The sequence below is a fragment of the Nicotiana tomentosiformis genome, chromosome 11 (genome assembly GCF_000390325.3).
Source record: "Nicotiana tomentosiformis chromosome 11, ASM39032v3, whole genome shotgun sequence".
Classification (NCBI taxonomy): Eukaryota; Viridiplantae; Streptophyta; class Magnoliopsida; order Solanales; family Solanaceae; genus Nicotiana; species Nicotiana tomentosiformis.
In genome coordinates this window covers 55,110,734-55,136,636 of record NC_090822.1, presented here as the reverse complement: position 1 = coordinate 55,136,636, position 25,903 = coordinate 55,110,734, and the positions used below count along the sequence as shown (strand labels likewise).

The window sequence follows — 25,903 nt, the reverse complement described above, 5'->3', positions numbered from 1 at the left end:
CTCGTGACATCGAGATATGTTGCCTGTCCTTTGGCACTCATCGCAACTCTTTACCCAAGCATGGGCATCCTTGAACAGAGTTGGCCAATATAACCCCGATTCCAACACTTTTGCTGCTGTCTAGATTCCTCCAAAGTGTCCACCATATGGTGAAGCATGGCAAGCTGCAAAACAGAAGGTTGATCTTTCTCGGGGATACACCTCCGAATCATGTTATCTATACATATTCTAAAAAGTAGAGGTTGATCCCAATAATAAGATCGACAATCGCGAAAGAAATTTTTCTTTTAAATTGAAGAGAGTTCATAAGGTACAATACCGCTTGCTAAATAGTTAGCAATATCAGCATACCATAGCGTCTCCTCCATTGTCACAGCTAGTAACTGTTCATCCGGGAATGTCTCTATTATATCTTCAACCTCCATCTTCTTTTCTACTCCTTCCAACCTTGAGAGGTGGTCTGCCACTTGATTGTTCGTCCCTTTTCTGTCATGGATTTCCAGATCGAATTCTTGTAGCAAAAGAACCCAGCGGATTAAGCGTGGCTTTGACTCCTTTTTTTCTATCAAGTACCTAATTGCTGCATGGTCAGTATAAATAATAATTTTTGAACCAATTAAGTACGACCTCAATTTGTCGAAGGCAAACACTACAACCAACATTTCCTTTTCCGTTACGGTGTAATTGAGTTGTGCACCGCTGAGCGTCCTGCTCTCATAGTAAATTGGGTGCATTATCTTGTCTTTTTGCTGCCCCAAGACTGCTCCTATAGCATAATAAATGGCGTCGCACATCAGCTCGAACGATTGCTCCCAGTTGGGTGCAACAATGATGGGTACAGTTACCAGTCTCTTCTTCAGCTCCTCAAATGCCAACATGCAACCATTAAAAAACACAAAGGGTTGATCCTTTTCAAGACGTTTACATAAAGGGTTAGCAATCTTGGAAAAATCTTTTATGAATCGCCTGTAGAACCCGGCGTGCCCAAGGAAACTTCTTACTGCCTTGACCGAAGTGGGCGGTGGTAATTTCTCAATCACATCAACCTTAGCATGGTCGACCTCAATTCCATTACTGGACACTCGATGCCCCAAAACTATTCCTTCTTGTACCATAAAATGGCACTTTTCCCAATTCAGCACCAAATTTGTCTCCACACATCTTTTGAGCACTCTTCTTAAATTGTGAAGACAACCTTCTAATGAATCCCCCACCACGGAGAAATCATCCATAAACACCTCCATAATGCCTTCAACTATATTAGTGAAAATGGCTAACATGCACCGCTGGAATGTAGTCGGCGCATTGCAAAGTCCAAAAGGCATTCTCCGAAAGGCAAAGATGTTATACGGAGAAGTGAAGGATGTTTTCTCTCTGTCTTCAGGGGCTATTGAGATCTTGTTGTACCCTGAATATCCATCCAAGAAACAGAAGTGAGACCGCCCAGCTAACTTGTCCAACATTTGGTCAATGAAAGGCAAGTGGAAATGGTCCTTCCAGGAGGCTATATTCAATTTCCGATAGTCCATGCAAATCCGCCACCCCGTGACTGTACGAGTCGTGATCAACTCGTTAGTCTCATTTTGTATGACCGTCATTCCTCCCTTTTTCGGTACACACTGAACAGGGCTGACCCAGTTACTGTCAGAGATGGGGAAGATGATACCCGCATCCAGCCACTTGATCACTTCCTTCTTCACCATCTCTTTCATATTCAGGTTTAGCCGTCGTTGATGCTCTCTGGAAGGTTTGTGCCCCTCTTCCAAGAGAATCTTGTGTATACAAAAGGCTGGGCTGATACCCTTTATGCCTGCCATGGTCCAACCAATGGCAGTCTTACATTCTTGTAACACCTGCAAGAGTTGCTCTGCCTGCACAGCTAGCAAACCAGATGATATAATAACATGCAAAGTAGAATTAAGCCCTAAGAAAACATACCTAAGGTGAGCTGAAAGCGGTTTCAGGTCCAACTGTGGTGGCTCCTCTATTGATGGTTTTGCAGGTGGTGTTGCTCTTTCTTCTGAGCGTAGGGGCTCGAACTAAGGTTCCCTTTTCTAGAACCCTTGACCCTCGAGAGCCATGACCCACTCCGCCAGCCCTTCACCATCCATCTCTTCCAAATTCATCAAACAGGCTTCTAGCGGATCCCTAACATTAAGGGTCTCATCCTCCTCTTGCAGTATCACATCCACGGCCTCCACTAGCGAGCAATTTGCAAATTCGCTGGGTCTCCTCATGGATTATTGAACGTTGAATATTATTTCTTCATTGTTCAATGTCATTTTCAACTCTCCAGTCTCACAATCAATCAATGCTCTCCCAGTGGCTAAGAACGGCCTTCCCAGAATGATGGGTATCTCTTCATCTACTTGACAGTCAAGAATAACGAAGTCTGTAGGGAATACAAACTTTCCCACATGAACAGGCACATCAGCAAGAATTCCTGTCGGTCTTTTGACTGTGCGATCAGCTAGTTGCAACAACATTGAGATCGGTCTAGCTCTGCCAATGCCCAGTTTTGTATAGATTGCCAAGGGTATCAAGTTTATACTGGCCCTAAAGTCACACAATGCTTTAGCAAAAGCATAACTCCCAATGTTGCATGGGATAGTGAAACTACCTGGATCAGACACTTTTTGAGCCATAGGTCTTGTCACTACCGCGCTGCAGGTCTGCGTCAGAGTTACAGTGGACGGGTCCTGGAAGTCAATTTTTTGCGACATCAGATCCTTCATCATTTTTGCATACCCTGGCATTTCCCTCAAAGCATCCATCAGTGGAATATCCAATTGAATTTGTCGAATCATTTTCATGAATTTCCTGTATTGATCATCTTTCTTTTGCTTTGCCAATCTCTGAGGGAATGGTGCAGGAGTCAACCTCTGCCACTGCTTGGTGTCTTTTCTTTGTTGGAAGCTTTTTCTACCACTTGTTATGAGAGTTGTTCACCTTCCTTCTCCCTACCCTTGTCAACCTGTGCTTGTTCAATTACAACCTCGGTGAGCTTTGCTGACTCATCTGCCTCTAATGTAACTGGAGTAGTTGGCGTAGTCTCTCCCCTAGATTGAGCAACTTCTTGCTCTCTGTCTAAATCTCTTCCATTCTTGAGACTCACTCCCATTAGCTGATTTGGGTTTTGTTCCTTTGGTTTAATATTTGTATCTGCAGGCAATGTTCCTTGTGGGCGATTATTCAAGGCCATAGACAGCTGTCCCAATTGAGTTTCAATGCCTTTGATTGCCGAATCATGTGCTACTAACTTTTCTTGCATCTTACCATTTGTCCCAATGAGTTATTGCAGCATGCCCCTGATTTCTATCATGTTGTTGTCCTGCTGTTGATGAGGTGGTTGGTAGGCCAACTATTTCTGGTGCTGCTGATTATAGCCTTGTTGCCTTTGATAAGGCACAACTTGGCCTTGTGGTCGTGCGCTTCCTAGATTGGGGTTGTGTTGTGGCTGGTTTGGTCTGTACTGCTGGTTTGGTGCTTGTCCCCATTGCTGCCCACCTTGCCTCGGGCCTCCGAAATTATTGACATAATTCATGTTTTCTCTGAAGCTCTGGTTGTCATTCTCTCCACTCCACGAGCACATATATGACTGGTTTATGCAAGGAGTGCACAAGCCTCCATTTGTTGTATTAACAATGTACACTTGCTTTGTACCCATCTCATCAATTTTCTTTGTCAGTAAGCTCACCTAGGTCATGAGAGTGGCTATGTTCTTTGCATTGGAATTGTTTGGATCAAGAGCAACAGAATGCACTATTGGTGTAAGTGTCGTACCTCTAGTCATCCAGCCTGAATTTTGAGCCATCTTGTCGAGAAGAATCTTGCACTCTGTGAACGTTTTGCTCAAAAATGCACCCTTAGCTGAAGCATCTACATTAGCCTTCAAACTGTCTGCCAAACCTATGTAGTATCTCTGTCCCAGCATCTGATCTGGAATGCCATGGTGTGGAACTTCACTAGCATACCCTTAAACCTCTCCCAGGTTTCTTGCAAGGTCTCAGTCGGTTTCTGCCTGAACTGCAATATCTCATCAATTTGCCTTGCAGTCTTGTTGGGAGGATAAAACTTGTTTAAGAACTGCTTGACTAATTCTTTCCAAGTAGCAATGGAGTTTATTGGGAGCGAATTCAGCCAAGTTTGAGCCTCTCCAGTCACAGAGAATGGGAACAGTAATAGCTTAATTGCTTCGAGAGTCACCATTCGGCTATCTTTGAGTCACACAAATTGATAGGAAGTTCTTCAAATATTGCTGTGGGTCTTCGATGTAGACCCGGAGAACAGTCCCTTATTCTACAACAAGTGCAGCATGTTGTTGGTAATCTAGAATGTCTCCGCTTGTATCTGAGGAACAGCAATGGCAGTGGCCAGGTTATCAGCAGTTGGTTGTACCCAATCATAAAGAGAAGCTTCCGGCACAATAGGTGCCACCACTCTATTGTTTGGGTCAACACGATCATTCTGATTGTTGACGTTGACGTCGTCCACGTTGTCCATTTCACTTTCAAGTTGGTCTTTTTGTTTTAACTGTTTGTTCTTCTTGTTGGCCCAATTCAATGCCCTGAATGCTTTCTCAGGATCTGAAAGTCCTTCAAAAGGTTCACCAGTCCTCAAAGAGCTTCTAGGCCACAGAAGAGTTCAACCGTGAGAATTACAATGGAAAAGTTTTAACACCGTAGGAAATTGATCTAAACTAATAATCCTAGCAATTCTTCTAAGTTGTAATAAATAACACTGTTAGTTCCCCGGCAACGGCGCCAAAATTTGATCACGCCCAACTATGCCTTGTAAAAAGTACTAAGCGGTCGATGCAAATATAATCCGGTTCAAGTCCAGAGTCGAATCCCACAGGGAACTAACCTATTTACTACAACTTTTAACAATGCTAATGATAAGCTCAGACAATTTTCAGATGCAAGATTTTTAATAGGGCATAAGTGGAATTTATTTATCTAATGAAAAATGACAACAAAATTAGCAATAATCAAGAATAAGGTTGAATTCAAAGGTAAAAGGATCTAGGGCTATTGATTTCACCAATTGCCGGACTAATTCTCGACACGTTAGCTATAATGTCACCGTAATACTCTATGAGGATTATGAGTTCCGGGCTACCATAATTATCTCTCGATCAATTACGATAATTTACTAGAAGCATTCTCTCGAACTACTCTAGTTAACAATTTATGCAACTCAAAATTATCCCACCAAAGCTTCATTATCTCTAACCCCGCTTTAAAATTCAAGTAATTAATCTCTTAACTTATCCGAAAGTGGTGTTGTTCAACAACAATATAATCAAGTGTCCTTTCTCAAGCAACACAAGGTAACTAGACACGATTAATCAAGGGCCGTTTCAATTAATCACAACACAACACATAGTTGAACAATCATAGAATAAGAACGGCTCAATTATATCTAAACATAGTCAAAACTTCATCCAACAATTGGTTCCATCAACCCTAGATGATGGGTTTAGCTACTCATACTAATAGATAAAAAATCACTATAACAATTCAGAATCAACAATGGAAGTAAGAAGAAGAAGATGATGAAAACTCTTAGGAAATTCTCCGTCTTCTCCCCTTTGTTCTTGCCTCCAAAATCTCCTAAAAATAGCTCCCTTCTCTTCTGGGCGAATTAGGCTTCATATAGGTTTAGGTTAGTCGCTTTAAAATTACATAATTGCCCCTAAGTTGTTGGCCTCCGTCCGCCCGTCCGCGGCCGCGAATTCGACCACGGATCCGGACGCGGATTTCAGCCAGTGTTCTGCCTCCAGTGCGCGGTCCAATTCGTGGTCAACTTCGCGGCCGCGCACCTGGAGGGGACCTCCCCGCTTGCTTTTCTCGCTCCTTTTCGACCGAGCTAACCTTCGATTGGCCTTCCACACTCCATATTGACTCTAAAATATTCTTTAGCTTCCTCCTAGCTCGGAGTGGCTCCTGCAACGCATAAAATTCTTAATTAGAGCATTTTGTTATCTTTTAACATTCAAATATCAATAAAGTACAGCTAATTTAGAGTATAAATAGTGTCTAAATTGCATAAATATAGCATACTATCACAATCCCTCGAAGTAAGACAATATCAAGCCTTAAGATCCGCACAACTATCATATCATGTCGTCAAAAGGAAAGTTATTACTACGCATCATGATTCAAAGAATTGCCGTTGTAAAGCTCCACACTTATTCGTGAAAAGAATCGTTAATGAAAGTTCATTCCAAGGATCTATTCCTTTGGGTTGCCAATCTCTCAAGATTCAAAAACAGATATTCACTCGAGCTATATATAGTCGAAGACCAAGAAGAATGAGGATATACTTTGTCTGACCAAATTTAAGCTCTTTGTTCTACTCTTAGCAAACATTGTAATTCAGTTTGATTTACTGTGTAATAATCGGAGAGAAGAGTAAGAGTAAAATATTAGTGAGACATTGTATAAAAAAGAGTTGAAAGTTTATGTAGCATAAGAGAGAAGTTGATGTGTGCGTAGGAAACTCATCAACAAAAGTGTATTCAGAACATCAAGGGGATTTAAAGAGAGAATCCCCTTGCAACCCAAGAGGGACTAGACTAACATTCACATTGAATCCGAACCACTATAAAAACATTTTGTGTTATTTAATTTTCTGCACATTTCATTCTGCACTTATTATCTGTTCACTTACCACAAGAAATAATTGCTTCAATAAGGGTGAAACATTCTCTCTTCGAAATATGCATATAATGTTGAAGACTAATAAAGAGGAATCATATCTTGAAATTGTTCTTTATCATTCTTCTTTTCGTTATCATGTCGTAATCAATCCATAGAGTAGTAGATTAATAAAACTCTTTCATCAGCGGAAGGAAGTGAACAAGCTTCAACCGAGAGAAATAAAGCGGCAATTGCATTAAATGTTTTCTTTTAATGAATTAATAATCATATAGGAGTAGAAAAATATACTTATTGAGGAAAAAGAAACTAAGACTGCTCGATATCGAAGTGACAATCTTCTTCTTTTTTCTTTCCTTTTATATTACCCCTATTTATTTTGTGAGAAAAAGCTAGAACAATGAGGAAGCAAGACAAGTGAATAATGGACAAGCTAAGTATTCGTGTTATTTTCCAGATGATCACTAGAAAATCGACAAAAGAAGAAACTGAAGAAGATAGCGCGCAGCTAGTTAATACAAGTTAACTCTTTGGAGGCTCATATTATGATTAATATACCCAAAAGAAGACGCTTGCTGGTTGAAAAGTTCAGAGTACATTTCCATGAAAAACTTGTCAACAATTTCAACGTAAGTCGGGCAAGTGAGACGCGAGTAGTAATAAAGAACTTCTTCAATATCCCAAGCGTGTTCTTCGTTATTCTTCTCTAACATTTTTAATTCCCTTAGCTTTTGAGCCACCAAATAACTCCTTTCCTCTCTTAAGTCATCTCCCGGACTCGAAAATTCTTGGCATTTCTTCTTTCCTGCATACATAATCTTCTTCCTCTTTAAATCATCATTTGAGCCAAGAACTTGACAACTATCATGATCTTGACGTTCGATTTCCAAAACCTGATAATTACTCTTTCTTGGGCTCACTTTGGTGAACCTAACGATCTTTTGGTGAACGTCGTCTTCTTGCCTTGAGATATTTGCTGATGGAGATATTATTTTATTCTTGCTTTTCCTCTTGGGTTTGTCCTTTTCGCAATCCCAATGGGCACTGAAGTCGGTATAATATTTTTCCAGCTCTGTGTAGCTTCGGCTGACATTGGTATCGGCTCCGCCAGCACAAAGAAATAGGGGACTGCATGGAGGGCTTTTTGGAAGCTTTTGGTATCCACCGGCGAAAAAGGATTTGACACTATCTAGGGCTTTTTGGAATAGCTTTTTGGTAGAGGAAATGGAAGTTTTTAGAAACATTGGTAACTGATTCTAGGGTAAGAAAAAAGAAAAGTTGTTATATCTTTCTTGTAGAGCTTGTTCTCCTGAATATGTCCTCATAAAAATGTAAGTAATGTTGTAGAAAAACACAATGGGAATTGTTTAAGTAAAATAGAAAGGGGATGAAAAGATAGGAATGGAAAGACAGAAAGTTGAAGCTTTCTCTTTTAATGATTCACTTTCTGTCTCCACAGGCTCCCAATATGTTCTTTTATTTGTTTCTTTATTTATTTATTCTTTTAATGTAAACTTATGTCTTTGTTATTGAAAGGTTGACACACCCTAGTTCTCGCTCGTTATATTTATCTCCCGTCCGTCCGGTTATAGATTTTAGCTTTTTTATTTTTCATTTTTTTGAAAATACCGTTTGTTCATTAAATATAATCAGTTTTTGAAAAAAATTCAAGTTCCCAAAAACTGCCCGTGAAATTTTTTCTTTCACTCACAAAATTTTGATTTTTTTCAAATAAAATGTGTGTCCAAACATAAATTCAACTTTCAAAAGTTATTTTTCAACACAACTTTTAAAATATGTTTTTCAAGTTTCAACCAAATTTATATTTATTATAGTACAGCTAAAAAAAAAAAAAAAGTAATGACCGTTTGATGAAAGTAATTCATATGTGGAGTATAAAATAGTATCGTTACTTTTACTTTTGAAAGTGGAGGTAGGTGTGTTACCCTCTTTAGGAGGGAGCGGTGGTGGTTGAAAACTTGAAATGTGTCTTCTCTCCTTGTCAATTCATATCCTTAATGAGCGCAGCAACTACTTAGTTTGCTCACTTGTTTATATCAATGTGACGTGAACTTCGAAATATATTTTACCATATTCTTTTTTATTTACTAGTTTCAAGGTATACTCTTTGCACGTGAACTCTATATTATTGAGTATATTTTTTTTAAAATAATTATGCAAATATTATAACATAGTGTATTTGAATTATAAAATAAACATTACATAAATATAAGTTCTTGAAAGTGATGAATATCGATCCTTTTAGCTAGCCTAATCAAGAAGGAAATTTGTTTAACCGTAAAATAGTACAGTTGAATTTAAACGTGATTTATAGACAAGTGAATCAATTTTATTCCAAAATAGTAACTAAATTAAACAAAAATGTAAGACTTTGCGTTGAAATCGAGATAAGACAGCAGAAATCCCAGTTCCAGGAACAGAGCTTTCAGAGGCAGTAGTAACGATATTAATAAGCAAGAAGATAAAATATTATTGAGTTTTGAATAGTATATAGCATAAGCTTGTAAGAAAAATCGTGTTCCCAACAATGGTTATTGAACTCACTATTTATAGTTGCTTCTAGGGAACAAGGTCCTAGGATCAAGCCCCTCTTAAATGACAATTATGGGGGCCATTGAAGAATGTGTAACGGTATGCTATGAATGCCATATTCTCTGTAACGGGCTATAATTAATTTTATAGAATATTCTCCATTAAATATTACCGGGTGGCAGGCAATTATTTTGGCTTTATGAGCAACATTTCCTTCGGGAACAAACGAGATTGCTGCCCTCGGACTTGATTCCCATTTGTCTCGCTTTATATCTGCCTCCGGCTGCACGTGTCTCTTTATTTTGCGAGCATTTAATATGAACATATTTTACCCTATACAGATAGTCCCCCTTGCTTTCTGGTGCCACATCCTTGTGTCACCGGGAAGTTGGTGAAGATAACAATACCTTTCCTGGCAGGAAATTCCCTTACCCCCTCTGAAAAGTTTCTGACGCTTGATTAGACGCACTCTCGACGCATTTAATGTCCCGAACACGCGTCATCCCATGATTCAGCAACACTTTCGCCGGTTCTCGGTGTAATCATGGCCACGATTTTAGCCGCATATTCCTTTACTTATACGCTTCAACCTTCTTCTTTTAAACTTCATAATTTTCTAAACTCTCTCAAACTCTCTTTACTCAACTCACACTCGTTTTCAACTTCCTTTAATCTTTTTCTTCAGAGAAAAACCCTTACTTCTTTCTGATAACTATGGCCTCCTCTGCCAAAAATTCTAGTTTTTTAAAGAATAAAGAAAACACTGATGATGCTGCTCCTCCAACAGTGAGAACCAATATCCCCGGAAGTTTTACTACAACTAAGGACTTCGAAGAGAAGTACCCTTCTACTAAACCCCGCACATGGGTTGTTGGTGTGTATCCTTCTTCCATCCGTCCTTCTAGCATTCCTGCTGCGAAGGAAGACTGTGGTTGTCAGGATTTGAACATCATTTCTCCTGACTTATCGAAGCGGGTAACTTTCTCCAAGAAGGTTTTCACGCACGTTTACACGTAGCCCTTCACTTTGGGCCCTTTCATTGAGCGGGGGGCTTGATTCCGTTACCTTAGAGTTTTGCTTACGTTATCTAATCTGCTTGGCACGGGTGAGCCCTTCTGTGTGGTGGATAGTCGCTTGTCTTCGGCGTCTATGCTAGGAGATAGGGGAAAAGCTATCCCTGGCTCGATTGATGAACCTTTATTCCCCCAATATTTTATGTGGGGGAATAATAAACTTCAACAAACGTGGTCACTATGCTTTGCTCACCAGCATGGACGATGACAATGATCGTGGATAGATGGAGCGGTTCGTTGCAGTTGCCACCAGGGACATCATCCCGGCCACAACTCCATCCTTTCCTGAATCATGGAATCATAGTCATAAGTTCAGTGTCTGTCTTTTCTTCTAGTTAAAGATTATCCCATGCTATTACTGATCCTTCTCCTTTTATTATTTCAACAACTCGGTGGACACCACCAAGGGTTGAAGGCTTGGACCAGTGGGTCCAGAAGATTTTGAACTTCACTACGCCTAAGACCCACCGGTAGAAAAAATTGGCCCTTAAATACTGGTGTAAGGACAAAAATCATGGCGGGTTGAACTTATCTTGTTTTTACCTAACGTGTAGGAAAACTAGTTAACTTTTCTTTCCTATTGAATTCAGGTCTTCTGTAAGGCTCAGTTATCGTCCCCGGGAAGGACATTATAGTTGATCATGTTGATGCCGCGAGGTTGCTGCAGGAGGCTTTCACCTAAATGGGTGTCATCGGGCCTGCTTCCGATGCAAGTTCTTCCTCTCGGAGTCCCCCGTCGGAGAAAAAATAACAAAAATGCGATGTTACTCAACAGTCGAGGGATAAAATAAAAAGGCGAAGAACGTTGTGCCCGAGCCAGCCGCAAACACTGTGATGATCGATGATGATAGAGGATCCAGTGATGAGGGGGATTCTCTGCATAGAAGATGATGACCTTCATCAGCTTACCAGAATGCTCAATCTGTTGAGCTAGTTACACCAACTGAGGATGACGTCCCAGCGCTCTAGGGGGAATGTGATATAGTGAAAGATGCCAACTCTTACTTTCGAGTCCCAGTCGCTGTTTTCGATACCGTGAGGCTCGGTACCGTGTCTCTTCCATCTTCGGTTGATGAGAAACCAACAACCAGCACTCCTTTTACTACAGCTGCTTCTCAACCTACAAAGCCATCAGTTTCATCTCCCTCTTCGCTAACTTTGCCTTTGCCACCAGCAACTACTACATCATCTTCACCGACCGCAGTCGTCCGAGAGGAGGATGTCCCTCTTCCCCAGTCCCCAGCTCATAGGAATTTAGGACGTAGCTACTCTGCCCCTTCTGAAGATCCCTCAGAGGAGGAGGAGTGTTTCCTTCTCGGTTTCTACCAGGTGCCATATGCTGTCCCGATCGGTGGAACTTGCTAATTATCTGAAGCCTCTGGCTTCAGAGAAGGATAAAAATAAAGTACAGTCTTTCTCGGGAGAGTGTATGGTGAACAATGTCATGCACAATGCAGCGGTGGTACGATCTTTGTTCCCTCTGTTGTTACTTCTATCTTTGTTATGGCATGGTTTTTAATTTGTACTTCTGTTTTGCAGGCTAACTTCCTTGCTTTCGAGAGCCTTCAGAGGTTGATCCTTGATAAAAAGAAACTCACCTCCGAGCGGGATCAATTGTTGGCTGAGCGGGATCAAATTGATGCTTGCCTCCTGGAACTGGAAGCACAAGTTGTTGAGGTTGTTGAGTTGGAGGCACAAGTGGTTTTAGGTCAAGAATGTCGTTCTTGCTACTACCGATCGCGAGGCTGCCTCTACTGAAAGGCTGAATAATTTGGAGGCAGCCTTGAACTCCAAAGCTGAAGAGGCTGCTGCTACTGAGGAGACGTATGCTAGGGTCGAAGAGAGGCATAAGAGAGTCATAGAGCATAACAAATTTTATAACTCCACTATCCGTGACCTTGATGTAAGCCTTTAAGCTGCTAGATCTGAGCGAAATAACCTTTCGATCGAGGTTGACCAGCTTAAGGAAGAACTTCAGGGCCGAGCAGCTTCCCTCATTGTTAAAAAACATATTATATGTATAGCATAAGGAGAAAAATCTTGGAAGAGATCATAGTGGGTGTCATTGACTTTGATGCCGAAATCGCCAAGGCCCGTGAGCTAGTATCAACTGCCCAAAGGGGTCTCCCGGTCCAACCTGATGCTACTGACTTTTCTAGTTCCGGTTCCGGTTCCGAGTTCTCGGGAATTGAAGAAGAACATGAAAGGGATGATGGTGAAGGCCAAGATGGTGAAGGCCAGGATCTTGAGCCAACGGCGGATCCGCCTACTTCTCCTGGGGGTGTAGATGCTCTTCTTCCCCCGGATTCCGGGGATACAGTAGCTTAGATTTTTGATTTCTTTTCACTTTGCTTTTCTTTTCCATACTTTTGTACTTGTGCTGGTTGGCCCGTTTGTTGTATATGTTGACACCCAATTTTGTCCATCCTTACTCCATATTATTATAATAAGCTACTATTCTATTTAAGAGTCATAATAATATTTATAGCATTTTTATGTATTATTACAAGTGCTACAGCTTTATTATTATAAATATTTTTTACTAAGTATTAGCAACTTTCAAAAATATAAATATTTACAATTTATTTTTAGCTTGTTCAACTATTTATATAATATAATATTTATTTTTCAACCTCTTGTATCTCATTTTTTATTTATTAATTATCATTACTATGACATTTTAATTTAATAGTAGCTCAATTATCAAGCTCACACCTAATCCAAAAATCAATTAAGCCCAAAACCCATTCTACCATCAAATCCCAACCCAATTAGAACCCCAGACCCAATCAAACTCACCTTGCCAGCAAACATCCAAAGCGGCAAAGGCCAATTCCCCTAATAACCTTTAGCCTTCAAACAGTTAACTTTTCCTTTTCCTAAAAATCCCAAAATGCAACCATCATCTTCCCCCTACGATTTCGCCAGCACCTCGCCAACACCTTTCCCCAATTCTTTGATTTGTTTCCTTTTTTAAAAATATTCTTTTTAACTCTCTTTCCTCAATTCTTTTCCTCTTCAAAATCTTTAAAGAAATTGCGATTGGGAGCCAAGATTTTAGCCCCAATTTTAGTCTAAATTACTGTCATGATTGAAGATTTGCATGCTCTTCTTTCCATTTCGACATCCGTAGGTTCAAATTAGTTAAATGAACATGGACAGGTTTTGAGGTAAGCACTTCACCTATTCTTCATTTTCTCTTATCGATTGGATTGAGTTTTGAAAATTGAATTATCAATATTCTCTTCTGATTTTTTCGATTATGTAAAGCGAAGTTTTCCCATAATCATAATCTTTTTCTGCCAAAATTAATCACCAACGGTTCATTTTTTAGTACTCCAATTTCGCTTCAGTCCCCGAATCCTTGCTTAACGGGAATTTTGATATTTTTAAAAAATTCTGAATCTTTCGTTATTGGATATGTAGTTTTATGATTCTTTTCCACTATAATGACACGCCCTAAGGCTAATTCGCTACTATAAATACTGACTAGTTCTATGCACTAAGAGGAGGATGGTTTTCACTACTACTATAGCTATTCTTTTACTTTTACTGCTCCTCTGTTCTTCCGAGTACAAATCGAGGCAGAGCTTTAATTTTTATATTCATCCAAATACAAAGTTCTAGTCTTGATATTCGTTCACGTTTCGAGTTCGAGTATTGGTTCTTCATTATGCACACTCCGAAGAGTATTTGGGCTTATTTGTTGTTATTGAAGTTACTGGATTTCTAATCTTCTTATTATATTGTTGTTCCGCTTTCGAACTGGTTAGTTTTCTGAACGACGCATTACTGATTCCTTTACGTGTTAGTTATTGTTAGAATAGACTAGTCCTCCTCTTCAGCTTTTGTTTTCTTTACTCTATTTGTGTGTTCTGTATACTCTTGGCCATGCCGAGTGCCATGCGGCACTCTATTGAAATTATGCCCATATAATAACCAGGTACGCCTCTCAAATCCAGGTGTGTTTTTGATCTTTTGATTTTACGTGTGATGTTTTGAATATGAGACAACCTAAACTATAAAGGTCTTTAGGATTTGTTCTGGCATTCTGGTAACTAGGAAATCATTTCTTTTAATTAGGATTAAAGATTGGATAAATAAGAGTAGCATCAACTTATCTTCGATTTAGTTTAGGAATTCTGCCTAAAAGACTTCGAATGATATTTGTAAGTTCCATGATCGTCACTCTTTGAATATAGCTGAATTCATGTTGCATGGATATCATTTCAGTAAGTATTTCTTAGTTAATAAAAGGCGACATTGGATTGTCAAAACTTCATCCGTTAAACCTTAAGGTTGTTTGCCGGTCTTATATGTTTAAAGCTACCTTGCCGAAATCAATGCACTTGTTTTGTCACTTAGACACCATGTTTAGGATTAAATGACCTAATATACTACATGTCCAGTTGTGGATAGTATGTCGGAAAGCTAAGAGTTATATTTGTTTGCTTTGTTGGCTATAACATTACTGCTAGGATGTTCGCAAGCACATAGATACCATGTCCTTAGGATTTTAATTCATCTAGATATCCAGTCTATGGATAAAACATCCAATCCAGTCTATGGATAAACATCCAGATAACTTGCTATCCCATAATGCTTGCCCTTTATTTAGTTTGAATAACTGTTTATCTGATTTGAACAATAGAGATACTCTATTTAATTTAGGAACTAATAGTAAGAGAAGTCAACAACTTTATTTGTGTTACAGACTATCGAGTCGTATTTCTCAACAGGTTGTTTACATGACTAAACTGCAAACAGTTTGAACCAATTACTTGAAGGATGGCCTAATTCGAGCATTGGGAGAGAATTTGGAGTCTCCTGGGAAGGGGAAGGTTTAAGAATTATTGTGTTGGAATTTACTTGGCGCCTGAAGTTTAGCCTGTGTTGTAATGTTGGTCTTATAATGCTACAAAAAAAGGGTTGATAGGGGCTGGAACTTGTTTGTCACTTGTTGCTGCTATGTGCTATTTGCTATCGTGGTTTGTTTCTATTTTTACTAATCATTGAAGTCATGCTTTCATTTTCAATATTATTACCATGCTTATACAATTTAATTAACAGGGAGAAGTTATTTTCTGTTTGTGTTATTGTGCTGATAATAATGATTTTTAATGCATTCAATTTCCTTCTAACAGTGGAGATTGCTAATTGTTTTAAACCTGTCAAACTAGTTTTACAAAAAATACTCTTGATTCATTTCATGAAAACAAGAACTGTTAAGTAAGTATAGTCTTCCTATAATATTTTTATTTATTTATTAAAGGCTTGGGGGGCTAGTAACAACCTTTGTATACAAGTAAGTTTTCTGGCATACGATTTTCAAATCATGTATCTTATTTCAATTCCTCTTTTTATCTACCTTTACATAAAAGAGTACGTAACTTTATACTTTAATCCAAACTACTTTTTCTTCTATTCGACATTTTTAGTAATTTTATAATTATGTTCATTCTTGTATGCTTATACTTGAGTTGCGTAGTATCAATTCAAGAAAGTTATTATAAGAGCTCATTTCACTACTTTAATTATCATCTCTCAACTTATTAATTCGGAGGCCAACATGAGCCATTTCTTGTCTTATATGTTATATGGTCGAGTCTTTACCTATTTGTCTTATGTGACGCTTAGCTAAATCAAAAGTAGTAACTGTAGCTTTATTTGAGTCTAGAACTTCCTTTTAGATAGTGTCCAATGCCTCCTGGATTATAGGAATGGGACGGGTATGCTTATTAAGGCACGATATAGAAATGACTAGTGCGCTTTAGGTAACAACTTAAATATAGTAATGAGGATAGCGGACATGATACACAAATTGTCCGAATAGCCATTGCACTTTTGGCTATAAAAGTCTTAGCAGACTTTGCACGAGAGTTGATCCATTAAGCTTAAAAAATTAGCCCCCCTTTAGCATAATTAATTAGTCTTTCATGAAAATATTTATTACAACTCTTACATGTTTTTATTCTTTTCATGATTAGTTTTAATTCATTTATGTGCTTTTTATTGATATGCATATTTGACCACCTAACATTAACTAACAATTCAACAACCTACAACCTAGTTTAACCCAATAATCCCACATAATTTAAAATTCGGCCGGGAATCACATTTGTGGATCTTGAAGAGTGTCTAACACCTTCTCTTTGAGGTAATTTGAATCCTTACCCAATCTTTGGTGACACAGACTAGTTAAAACAGAGTTATTTACAAATAGGTGCCCTAACGTACCTTAAAATCGTTAGGTGACGACTCTTCTCTTTTAATACCAATTTAAAAGAGTTGTCACATGTCGAAGCCCGCTTTCGTGTGAAAATAGGGCGCGACAATATATAAAAGTATTTTTTTCGTTTAAGTATTATGCAGGTTTTTCTCTTTGCGTCGAATTATGCAAGGCTTCGGGTGCATTTTTCCCTGATAGCTTTTGGATTCCGGGCATAAGTTCTTCCGAAATCAACCCTTTACAATGAGGGTTTCATAAGAGAGGGCCCTCTTATGTTTACGGTGCTCTTGAAGAGGACATCTCTTGTTTATTCTGGCATTAGCATTTGAAGTACTTATTTAACTTTCAAATGATAAAATCAATTCATCGTTCAAACAAGAAAGAGGAAGATAAAAACAAAATGACCTTACTTTATTCCTTCCATTTTTAAAAGTACATAAGCATTCGTTGTGCTAAAACGAAATTGTCATTACTTGTGACTAACTTATACAACTTGTTTCTACGGTGCTGGCCGCGCAGTCCCTGGTCCCGATGGCAAAACTTTGTTCTCGGATTTCATAGTCCTGGTCGATGTGGCAATCATGTTTCCGTATTGTCATATCATCCCCTCCCCCCCTCCCCCCGTGTTCGAGTGCGAAGAATGTGAATTTGAACACTAGAAGTCTTGCTCCTTTGAAGATTCCACTAGTGAATAGTTGGATAATCTTTAGTTCGATAGCAAGCTTCACTTATCATTAGGAACTTTGATATAGAGCCAAAGACAATCTAACCACCCCTATATGGCTTGCACTCGTGAATGGTTGGATAACCTTTGGCCCGATAGCAAACTTTACTTCTCATTAGGAACTTTGCTACAAAGCAAAAGGTTATCTAACCTTCCCATACCAGTTCCCCGCTTCCATGCCTTGTTGCTTAAAGGTCATACTTCTACTGACGATGTTTCATTCATAGTATGCTTTCTATTACTGCCTCGTTAAAAATCTTGATAGAAAAATTCAATTGGGACAAAAACTGGGCGAAGGAAAAATAGTGCAGCACATACTTTTAGTATAGGTGGTGCTCATCAACAATAGTATTTTTTGAGGTGTACCACATTCCAGTTGCTCCGCAACTTTACTCTGTCTTGATGTTCCAATTAGTATGACCCTTTTCCGGTGACAGATGAAACCTAGTAGGAGCCTTCCCACGTTGAACCTAGCCTTCCTGCGTTGAGCTCCCGGGTGTTCTGAGTTACTTTCCTTAAAACCAAATCTCCTACTTTGAAATAACAGAGGTTGGCTCTTCGATTGTAATATCTTTCCATTTTTTCTGTTTTTGGGCTACCATCCTTATATGCGCCAAGTCCATATGTTCGCCGAGCAGCTCCAATTTGAACAATAATGCTTCGTTGTTTGTTTCATTGTCCCCCCGGAAGTATCTCAGGGTAGGTTCTCCTCCTTACACTGGGATCAAGGCTTCTGCTTTGTATACAAGGGAGAAAGGACTCTCCCCCTGCTTGATTTGGCCATTGTTCGATACACCCATAGTACTCCTGGTAGCTCTTCGGGCCATTTGCCTTTGGCTGGTTCCAATCTCTTTTTGAGATTTTGGATAATCACATTGTTTGTTGATTCTGCTTGACCGCTAGCGCTCGGGTGATAAGGTGATGATGAGATTCATTTATTTTTCAAGTCTTGAAGGAATTTTGTGACCTTAGCGCCTATAATTTGTGGCCCGTTGCCGCAGGATATCTATTTTGGTATCCCGAATTTGCAAATTATATTCTCTCAGAGGAAATCTACCACTTTGTGCTCGTCAATTTTCTGGTAAGGACATGTTTCAACCCACTTAGAATAATAGTCAGTTAAAATCAAAAGAAATCTTACCTTACCGAGGGCCGGTGGTAGCGGATCAACTATATCCATACCCCACTTCACGAATGGCCAAGGTGATAAAACCCAGTGCAATAACTTTCCCGTTTGGTGTACCAATAGTGCATGGCATTGACACTTATCACATTTCTGAACATAATCCTTGGCGTCTTGTTCCATCAGAGGCCAGTAATATCCTGCCCTAATCAGCTTTAATACCAATGAGTCTGCACCCGAGTGATTTTCACATATCCCTTCGTGAACTTCTCTAATGACGTAGTTAGCCTCGGAGGCTCCTAAGCATCGGGCCAACGAGCCTTGAAAAGATTTTCTAAACAATTGACCTCCCTAAAGTAGTATCGAGTTGCTTTCGTGCACAGTGCCCGAGATGCCTTGAGATCTTCAGGTAGCTTTCCGTGCTTGAGATTTTCAATAATTTCATTTCTCCAGTCCCAGAACAAATTGGTCGCGTTTACTTCATAATAACAGTTTGCGTCCAATACCGAATGTATAAGCTGCACGACCGTACCGGAGTTTGATCCCTTCTTTTTCGGTGGAGATCCTTGATTAGCTAGTGTGTTTGCCTCCATGGTTTCTTCCCTCGGATGTGGGTAATGACCATTCCCTCAACCATGCGAGCAAAGCCTGGAATTTCACTACATAATTTTGCATATGTTCCTCCTTGGCTTTGAAGATCACATAGACCTGATTTACTACCAATTGGGAATCGCATTGGACTTCTATGACCTCGGACTCCAGTCCCCTGGCCAGCTCGAGTTCTGCAATCAAAGTTTCATACTTTGCTTCATTGTCAGTCAGAGGAACAGTTCTTATAGCCTGCCTTAGGGCTTCTCCCGAAGGCGTGATTACCACTACACCGGGCCCAGACCCTTTCACATTGGAAGCTCCGTCCGTGAAGAAGGTCCAAACTCTTGATGTCGATTATGACACCATTACTGCTTCTTTGGTAGCCAAAGGTAACAATCCTGGACTGAAATTGGCCACAAAGTCGGGCAAAACCTGTGACTTAATCGCAGTTCTAGGTTAATACTCTATGTCAAATTCACTCATTTTGACTGCCCACTTGGCCAGCCGACCTAAAAGTTCAAGTTTATGAAGGATATTTCGCAAGGTAAAAGTTGTCACCACGGCTATCAGATGACATTGGAAATAAGGCCTAAGTTTCCGAGCGGCGACCACGAGAGCTAAGGCCAATTTTTCCAAATACGGGTAGCTAGTTTCTACTCCCGTTAAAATTTTACTAACATAATAGATAGGAGCTTGCGTACCTTCGTCCTCACAGACTAAAACTGCACTTACTGCTACCTCCGAGATCGCTAAGTAAATCAGTAGATGTTCACCTTCCTCCGGTTTTAATAGTAACGGAGGGCTCGATAAATACCTTTTCAAATCCTTCAGAGCCAGCTGGCATTCCGGAGTCCATTCGAAGTTATTCTTCTTTTTGAGAAGTGAAAAGAAGTGATGACATATTTCTGAAGATCGGGAAATGAATCTGATAAAAGCGGACAATCTTCCTATCAACCTTTGAACCTCTTTTATGTTTGATAGCTGGTCAGGGATGTTTTCGTTGGCTTTAATTTTATTGGGATTGATTTCGATCCCCTTTTGTGACAACAGGAACCCCAAGAACTTACCGAAACTAACTCCGAATGCACACTTCTCGGGGTTAAGCTTCATGTTGTACTTCCTTAGGATGTCAAAGGTTCCTTGCAGGTGTTTAAGATGATCACCTGCGTTTAAAGACATAACCAGCATATCATATATGTAAACTTCCATGGTTTTCCCTATTTCCTTTTCAAATATTTTTTTACGATCCACTGATAAGTGACTCCGACGTTCTTTAGCCCGAAAGGCATCACATTATAGCAATATGTGCCAAATATCGTTATGAACGAAGTTGTTTCCTGATCCTCCGAGTTCATCTTGATTTGGTTGTACCCAGAGTAAGATTCGAAGAAACTCATTAACTCGTGCCCAGCCGTCGCATCAATCATTTAATCAATCTTCGGCAATGGGAATAAGTCTTTTGGGCACGCCTTATTTAGATCCTTATAGTCTACGCACATGCAAAATTTATTATTTTTCTTTGGAACTACTACTACGTTAGCTAGCCAGTCAGGATTATTTATCTCTCGGATTGAACCGATATCAAGCAAACGTGTTACCTCTTTTGCACATGCAATAAATTTTGCAATAGGGCATTTTTCTGCCTCACCGGAGGGATGTTAGGATCTAGGCTTAGTTTATGCACGGCCACTTCTGGCGGGATACATGTCATATCCGCATGTGACCACGCAAAATAATCAACGTTAAATTTAAGAAATTCTATTAATCCTGACTCGAGCTCGAGGTTTAATCCTGTCACCAAGTGGAACTTCCTCTCCAAGAACTTTTCGAACAACGTGACTTGCTCAAGTTCTTCCACTGTGGACTTTGTTGCGTCCATTTCTTCTGGTACCTGGAAAAATCTTGGTACTTGATAAGATTCTGATGACTCCTCCCCCTGGTTGACTTCGTTCGGCTCGGGAGCAGATGTCGTGATAGCTCCACGGACAAGGATAAAGCTTTAGAAGCACCAAAAAAGCCATTCACAAGGTCTCAAGCTAAGGAGAAGCAAGACAAGGTTGTTGGTCTTCAATGGGAGATCAAGAAGGCGCTAATGGTGGAAGAAGAGCTCAAGATTTATGGAGAGGAATTAGCTAAGTGCTACACTCATTTCATGGTCCAAGTCCAAGTCCAAGAGGAGGTAGATTGGGTCCAAGCACCAGCCAAGGAGGGTCTAAATTAGGCACCTAAATCAACCTACAAAGGAGTTAACTTGGCGCCCAAGTCCGCTCAAGGAGGGGCGACCAAGACATAGGAGAAGGAGTCAAAGTTTTTTATTTTGTTTTCTAGTTTGTTAGGACATCTTTGATGCTTTCCTAGGTAGTTAAGGCTTTGTTTTTATTTTTCTAAGATTATTGGAATTACTTTCTAAGATTGACTTAGTTTTTGTTTCCTAGAGTTTTACCTTTTCCTATGATAGTTGGACTTGTTGTCCAAAGTAGTTTAGGACTTTATTTCCTTAATTTTTAGGTAGAATTTCGTGACCCCCTCCCTATATAAAGGGGTGTCTTCTTTGCTTTTAGACTTAGACTATTATCAATAAAAATTGTGAGATTTTTCTTGCACTCTTGTGTGTGGCCACTCTTGGATTTATTCTTTAACCTTCAAGACTCAACTTAAGGTGGTAAGATTAAACTCTTTCAAAATCTTAGATCACTTCTAGGTATTCAAGAAAGGTGATAAGTTTAGGCTTATTGTTGTTCTTGTTATTCTAAAGGGTCGGGTTTCACAATCTATCTCTTGTTTTTAATTCTCTACCAAAGACAATTAGTTCTTTGTTAGCTAATTGTTGTTGTTAGGATTCAACTTCAAGAATAGACTTTTTGAATTCAAGAAACTCTTTCTTGAATCTATCTTTAATTTTCCATTGTTTTTTTTTGTTTCTTTATTTTCTTTTAGCTTCCGCACGTTTTTTGATTTTCTTTAGTAATTCTTGGACCCCTATCGTATTTTTATCAAGTGGTATCAGAGCATAGGCTAATCAAGATTTCAATCTTGATAATCTTGGGAGGTTCTTGAGCAAAAAAATAAATAAAATAAATAAAACCAACAAAAAAAAACGAAAATCAGCTCAAAAAAATAAAAAAAGTGTTATTACTCATTATTATTTTAGAATTCTATTATTAGTTGGTTTCCAAGTCAAGAAAGGAAATAAGAAGAGGGGATCCTTGTTCTTAAATATTAAGGAAACTCCTTCCCTTATTCTTGTGGGTTTTGGGTTTCCTAAAATTCTTTCCTTTTTCATTTCTACTAACCAATTCCTATTCTTCCTAGGTTTGGTCATTCACTTTTCTTTCTTTTTCTAACTCCATAATTTTATCACTAAGGGTTGTGACTAGTAAGGTTTATTAATAAATCTAAAGATTAACGATCAAGAGTTACATTTAGTGGAAAAAGGCAAGAGAGGTGAGAACATCAGAGAAAAAAAGCCAAATTGAGAGATATATATATTGATTTGTTCAGGATGTCTCATACAGGTAGTGATGATGAACAAAGGGTTCTTCAAGAAGCCGAAATCAAAGGAAGGAATGATTTCACCTTGCAAGCTATGCACCAAAAATTTGGAATTTGCAATTCCAAGAGATGAGGGACACCATTGCTAAGCAGAATATTACAATAGCTGAACTTAGGAGAGGAAATAACGCTGGACCCCAAGCTAGGAGAAATGTACCCCCTGCTCCCATTGTAAATCAAGAAAATCCTATCGATGATATTAATGATGATATTGATTTTGATAGGTTAGGAAGAGATAGGAGGGGACAAAGAGGAAGACTAGAAGATGATAATATAAGTAGTATAAAGATGAAGATGCCAACTTTCAAGGGAACAAGGGATCCAGACTTGTACCTTGATTGGGAGAGAAAAGTTGAAGCCATCTTTGACTGCCACAACTATTCTGAGGGTAAGAAAGTTAAACTTGCTGCTGTTGAGTTTTCTGACTATGCAGCAATCTGGTGGAAAAAGCTTTCTAGGGACAGATTGCAAGAAGGACAAGCACTCGTTGCTACGTGGGCTGAGATGAAGAGGGTAATGAGGAAGAGATTTGTGCCATCACACTTTCAAAGAGATCTACAACAACGTCTTCAAACTTTGAGGCAAGGGTCCATGTCTGTAGATGAGTACTTTAAGGTTATGGATATGGCTATGATCCACGTTAATTGTATGGAGGAAGAGGAGGCTACAATGGCTAGGTTTTTGAATGGTTTAAATAGGGAAATAGCTGATGTAGTCGAATTACAACGATATGTAACTTTAGATGAGATAGTTGAATTAGCTGTAAAGGTAGAAGGACAAAACAAAAGGAGACAACAATCTAGCTCATGGAGAAGCCGGCCAACTACTATTCCAAAGAAGCAATGGCCGAAATCTGAGGAGACACCTACTCTTAAATTCCATGAAGACAAGGGCAGGAGCAAATTGGAATCCAAGGATGGGGGTAAGCCTTTTACGCCTAAAACTTCTACTTCTACTTCTTCTATTCAATGTCTTTATTGTCAAGGGAGAGGGCATAAGGCTTATGAATACCCAAGTAGAAGAAACATTCTAATCAAAGAGGATGAGGGATATGAGAGTGAAAAAGGTGAACCAAGTGAAGAACAAGAAGAAAACATTATAGAGAGTGAAGAAGGAGAAGAGATGGAGTATATTGATAGTGGGGTAAATTTTGTGGTTAGGAGGCTTATGCACATTAATTTGGGTCACTCTAATGAAGAACAAAGGGAAAACATATTCCATACTCGGTGTGAGATTAAAGATAAAATTTGTTCTATGATAATTGATAATGGGAGTTGTGCTAATGTTGTGAGTGCATATTTGGTGGAAAAGTTATGGTTGGAATGGACGAAGCACCCTAGACCTTATAGATTGCAATGGTTCAATGATAGTGGAGAGGTCAAGGTGAATAAGCAATGCATGGTCTACTTAAAGATTGGAAGGTACGCTGATGAAGTTCTATGTGATATAGTACCCATGCAAGCTTGTCATATCTTGTTGGGGAGCCCGTGGCAGTATGATAGGAGTGCTTTTCACGATGGGAGGAAAAATGAATACTCTCTTGAGCATAATGGCAAGAAGTACATTCTTGCATCTTTAACTCCTTCCCAAGTGTACGAAGATCAAAAAAAGATGAAAGAATCAATGGGAAACATGGGGAGGGATCAAAACGAAAGACTGAAAGGAAAGACAAAGAGAGAAAATATGAAGTGAGGTGTGAGGAGAGAGAGGGCAGCAAAGAGAGAAAGGAAAAGGTGGGGAAGAGTGAAAAAAAAGAAAGCATTGGTAAGAGGAAAGAGGCTAAGATTGAAAAAAAAAGTGAGCCTTGCAAAAGCCAAAGAGTGTTTAATTGCAAAAAAAGAAGGACTGCCTATTATCTTGCTCACTTATAAGGAAGTTCTGCTTAATAATGATTCACTAACATCCTCTTTGCCTAGTGTTATTTCTAATATTTTGCAGGATTTTGAAGATGTATTTCCTGAGGACCTTCCTAAAGGTTTACCACCTTTTAGAGGAATAGAGCATCAAATTGATTTTATGCCGGGATCACAAATTCCTAATAGGCCTGCTTATAGGAGAAATCCCGAAGAAACAAAAGAATTGCAAAGACAAGTAGAGGAGCTGCTTGATAAGGGATTTGTAAGAGAAAGCATGAGTCCCTGTTCTGTGCCCGTGCTTTTGGTGCCAAAGAAGGATGGCACTTAGAGGATGTGCGTGGACTGCCGTGCCATTAATAAAATAACGGTAAAGTATCGCCATCCTATTCCCCGTTTAGATGATATGCTTGACCAATTGCATGGTTCTCAAATATTCTCTAAAATTGATTTGAAGAGTGAATATCACCAAATTAGAATGAATCCTGGAGATGAGTGGAAAACTGCCTTTAAAACTAAATATGGATTGTATGAATGGTTAGTGATGCCGTTTGGGTTAACTAATGCACCTAGTACATTCATGATGTTAATGAACCATATCTTTAAGGATTTTCATGGAAAATTTGTAGTCGTTTATTTTGATGATATTCTGATCTTTTTTAAATCTTTAGAAGAGCATGCCGAACATTTGAAGCAAGTTTGTAATGTACTTAGGGATCAACAATTATATGCAAATTTATCCAAGTGCACTTTTTGTGTAGATAAGGTAGTTTTCTTGGGTTTTATTGTGAGTTCTAGAAGTGTAGAGGTAGATGAAGCTAAAATCAAGGCGATTAAATATTGGCCTACACCTAAGAGTATCACTGAAGTTAGAAGTTTTCATGGACTTGCTAGCTTTTATAGGAGATTTGTTAGAGATTTTAGTTCAATTGCTGTACCTTTAACTGAAGTTATTAAGAAGGATAAGGTCTTTAATTGGGGAAAAGAACAAGAGCATGCATTTAATATTTTGAAGGATAAATTATGTTCTGCTCCTTTGTTACAATTTTCTGATTTTAATAAGTCCTTTGAAATTGAATGTGATGCATCTGGTAGAGGTATTGTGGTTGTTTTAATGCAAGATTCTAAACCAATCGCTTATTTTAGTGAGAAGTTGAATGGGGCTGCATTGAATTATTATACTTATGATAAAGAATTATATGCCTTGGTAAGGGCTCTTGCTACATGGCAGCATTATTTGTGGCCAAAGGAGTTTGTGATAAAAACTGACCATGAGTCTTTAAGATACTTGAAAAGCCAAGGTAAATTGAGTAGAAGACATGCCAAATGGATTGAATTCATTGAGACATTTCCTTATGTGATTAGCTACAATCAAGGTAAAGACAATATAGTTGCTGATGCGCTTTAAGAAGGTACGCTCTTGTTTCTACTCTTATTTCTAAATTGATGGGATTTGATCATATTAGGATTTATATGTTGATGATTCTGATTTTGATGTAGCATTTTCGGCATGTTTAAATATGCCTTTTGAGAAGTATAATCT

At 39.0% G+C, this 25,903-nt stretch overlaps 3 protein-coding genes across 5 annotated transcripts; 1 reads left to right on the top strand and 2 right to left on the bottom strand.

Moving 5' to 3' along the window:
• Window positions 1-2,240: 2,240 nt before the first annotated feature.
• LOC138901467 (uncharacterized) lies at window positions 2,241-3,271 on the bottom strand. The gene is made up of 2 exons (XM_070189234.1): window positions 2,975-3,271; window positions 2,241-2,855 (listed from the first exon to the last, which is right to left on the bottom strand). The coding sequence occupies exons 1-2, from the start codon at window positions 3,269-3,271 to the stop codon at window positions 2,241-2,243; spliced, it is 912 nt and encodes a 303-aa protein (XP_070045335.1).
• A 3,716-nt stretch (window positions 3,272-6,987) lies between these two features.
• LOC104085022 (uncharacterized) lies at window positions 6,988-8,126 on the bottom strand. The gene has a single exon (XM_009588983.4). It carries the CDS (start codon window positions 7,904-7,906, stop codon window positions 7,175-7,177), a length of 732 nt encoding a protein of 243 aa, XP_009587278.1. The 5' UTR covers window positions 7,907-8,126; the 3' UTR covers window positions 6,988-7,174.
• A 4,957-nt stretch (window positions 8,127-13,083) lies between these two features.
• Window positions 13,084-24,330, top strand: LOC104085023 (uncharacterized). Of its 3 annotated transcripts, none has more exons than XM_070188021.1 (2): window positions 13,084-13,458; window positions 15,056-24,330. In XM_070188021.1, the coding sequence occupies exon 2, from the start codon at window positions 22,577-22,579 to the stop codon at window positions 24,197-24,199; it is 1,623 nt and encodes a 540-aa protein (XP_070044122.1). In that variant the 5' UTR covers window positions 13,084-13,458; window positions 15,056-22,576; the 3' UTR covers window positions 24,200-24,330. The 3 variants fall into 3 exon arrangements, with proteins under 3 accessions (XP_070044122.1, XP_070044120.1, XP_070044121.1); XM_070188019.1 differs by having other exon boundaries at window positions 15,028-24,330; XM_070188020.1 differs by having other exon boundaries at window positions 15,003-24,330.
• The last annotated feature ends 1,573 nt before the right edge of the window (window positions 24,331-25,903 follow it).

Bases quoted from the DNA above. Each gene is read 5' to 3' on its own strand.
- LOC104085022 (XM_009588983.4), bottom strand. From the start codon at position 7,906: ATGTTTCTAAAAACTTCCATTTCCTCTACCAAAAAGCTATTCCAAAAA.
- LOC138901467 (XM_070189234.1), bottom strand. From the start codon at position 3,271: ATGCAAGAAAAGTTAGTAGCACATGATTCGGCAATCAAAGGCATTGAA. The intron at 2,856-2,974 runs GTTGACAAGGGT...CCATTCCCTCAG, and splicing joins TTGTAATTGAACAAGCACAG to AGATTGGCAAAGCAAAAGAA.
- LOC104085023 (XM_070188021.1), top strand. From the start codon at position 22,577: ATGAGGGACACCATTGCTAAGCAGAATATTACAATAGCTGAACTTAGG.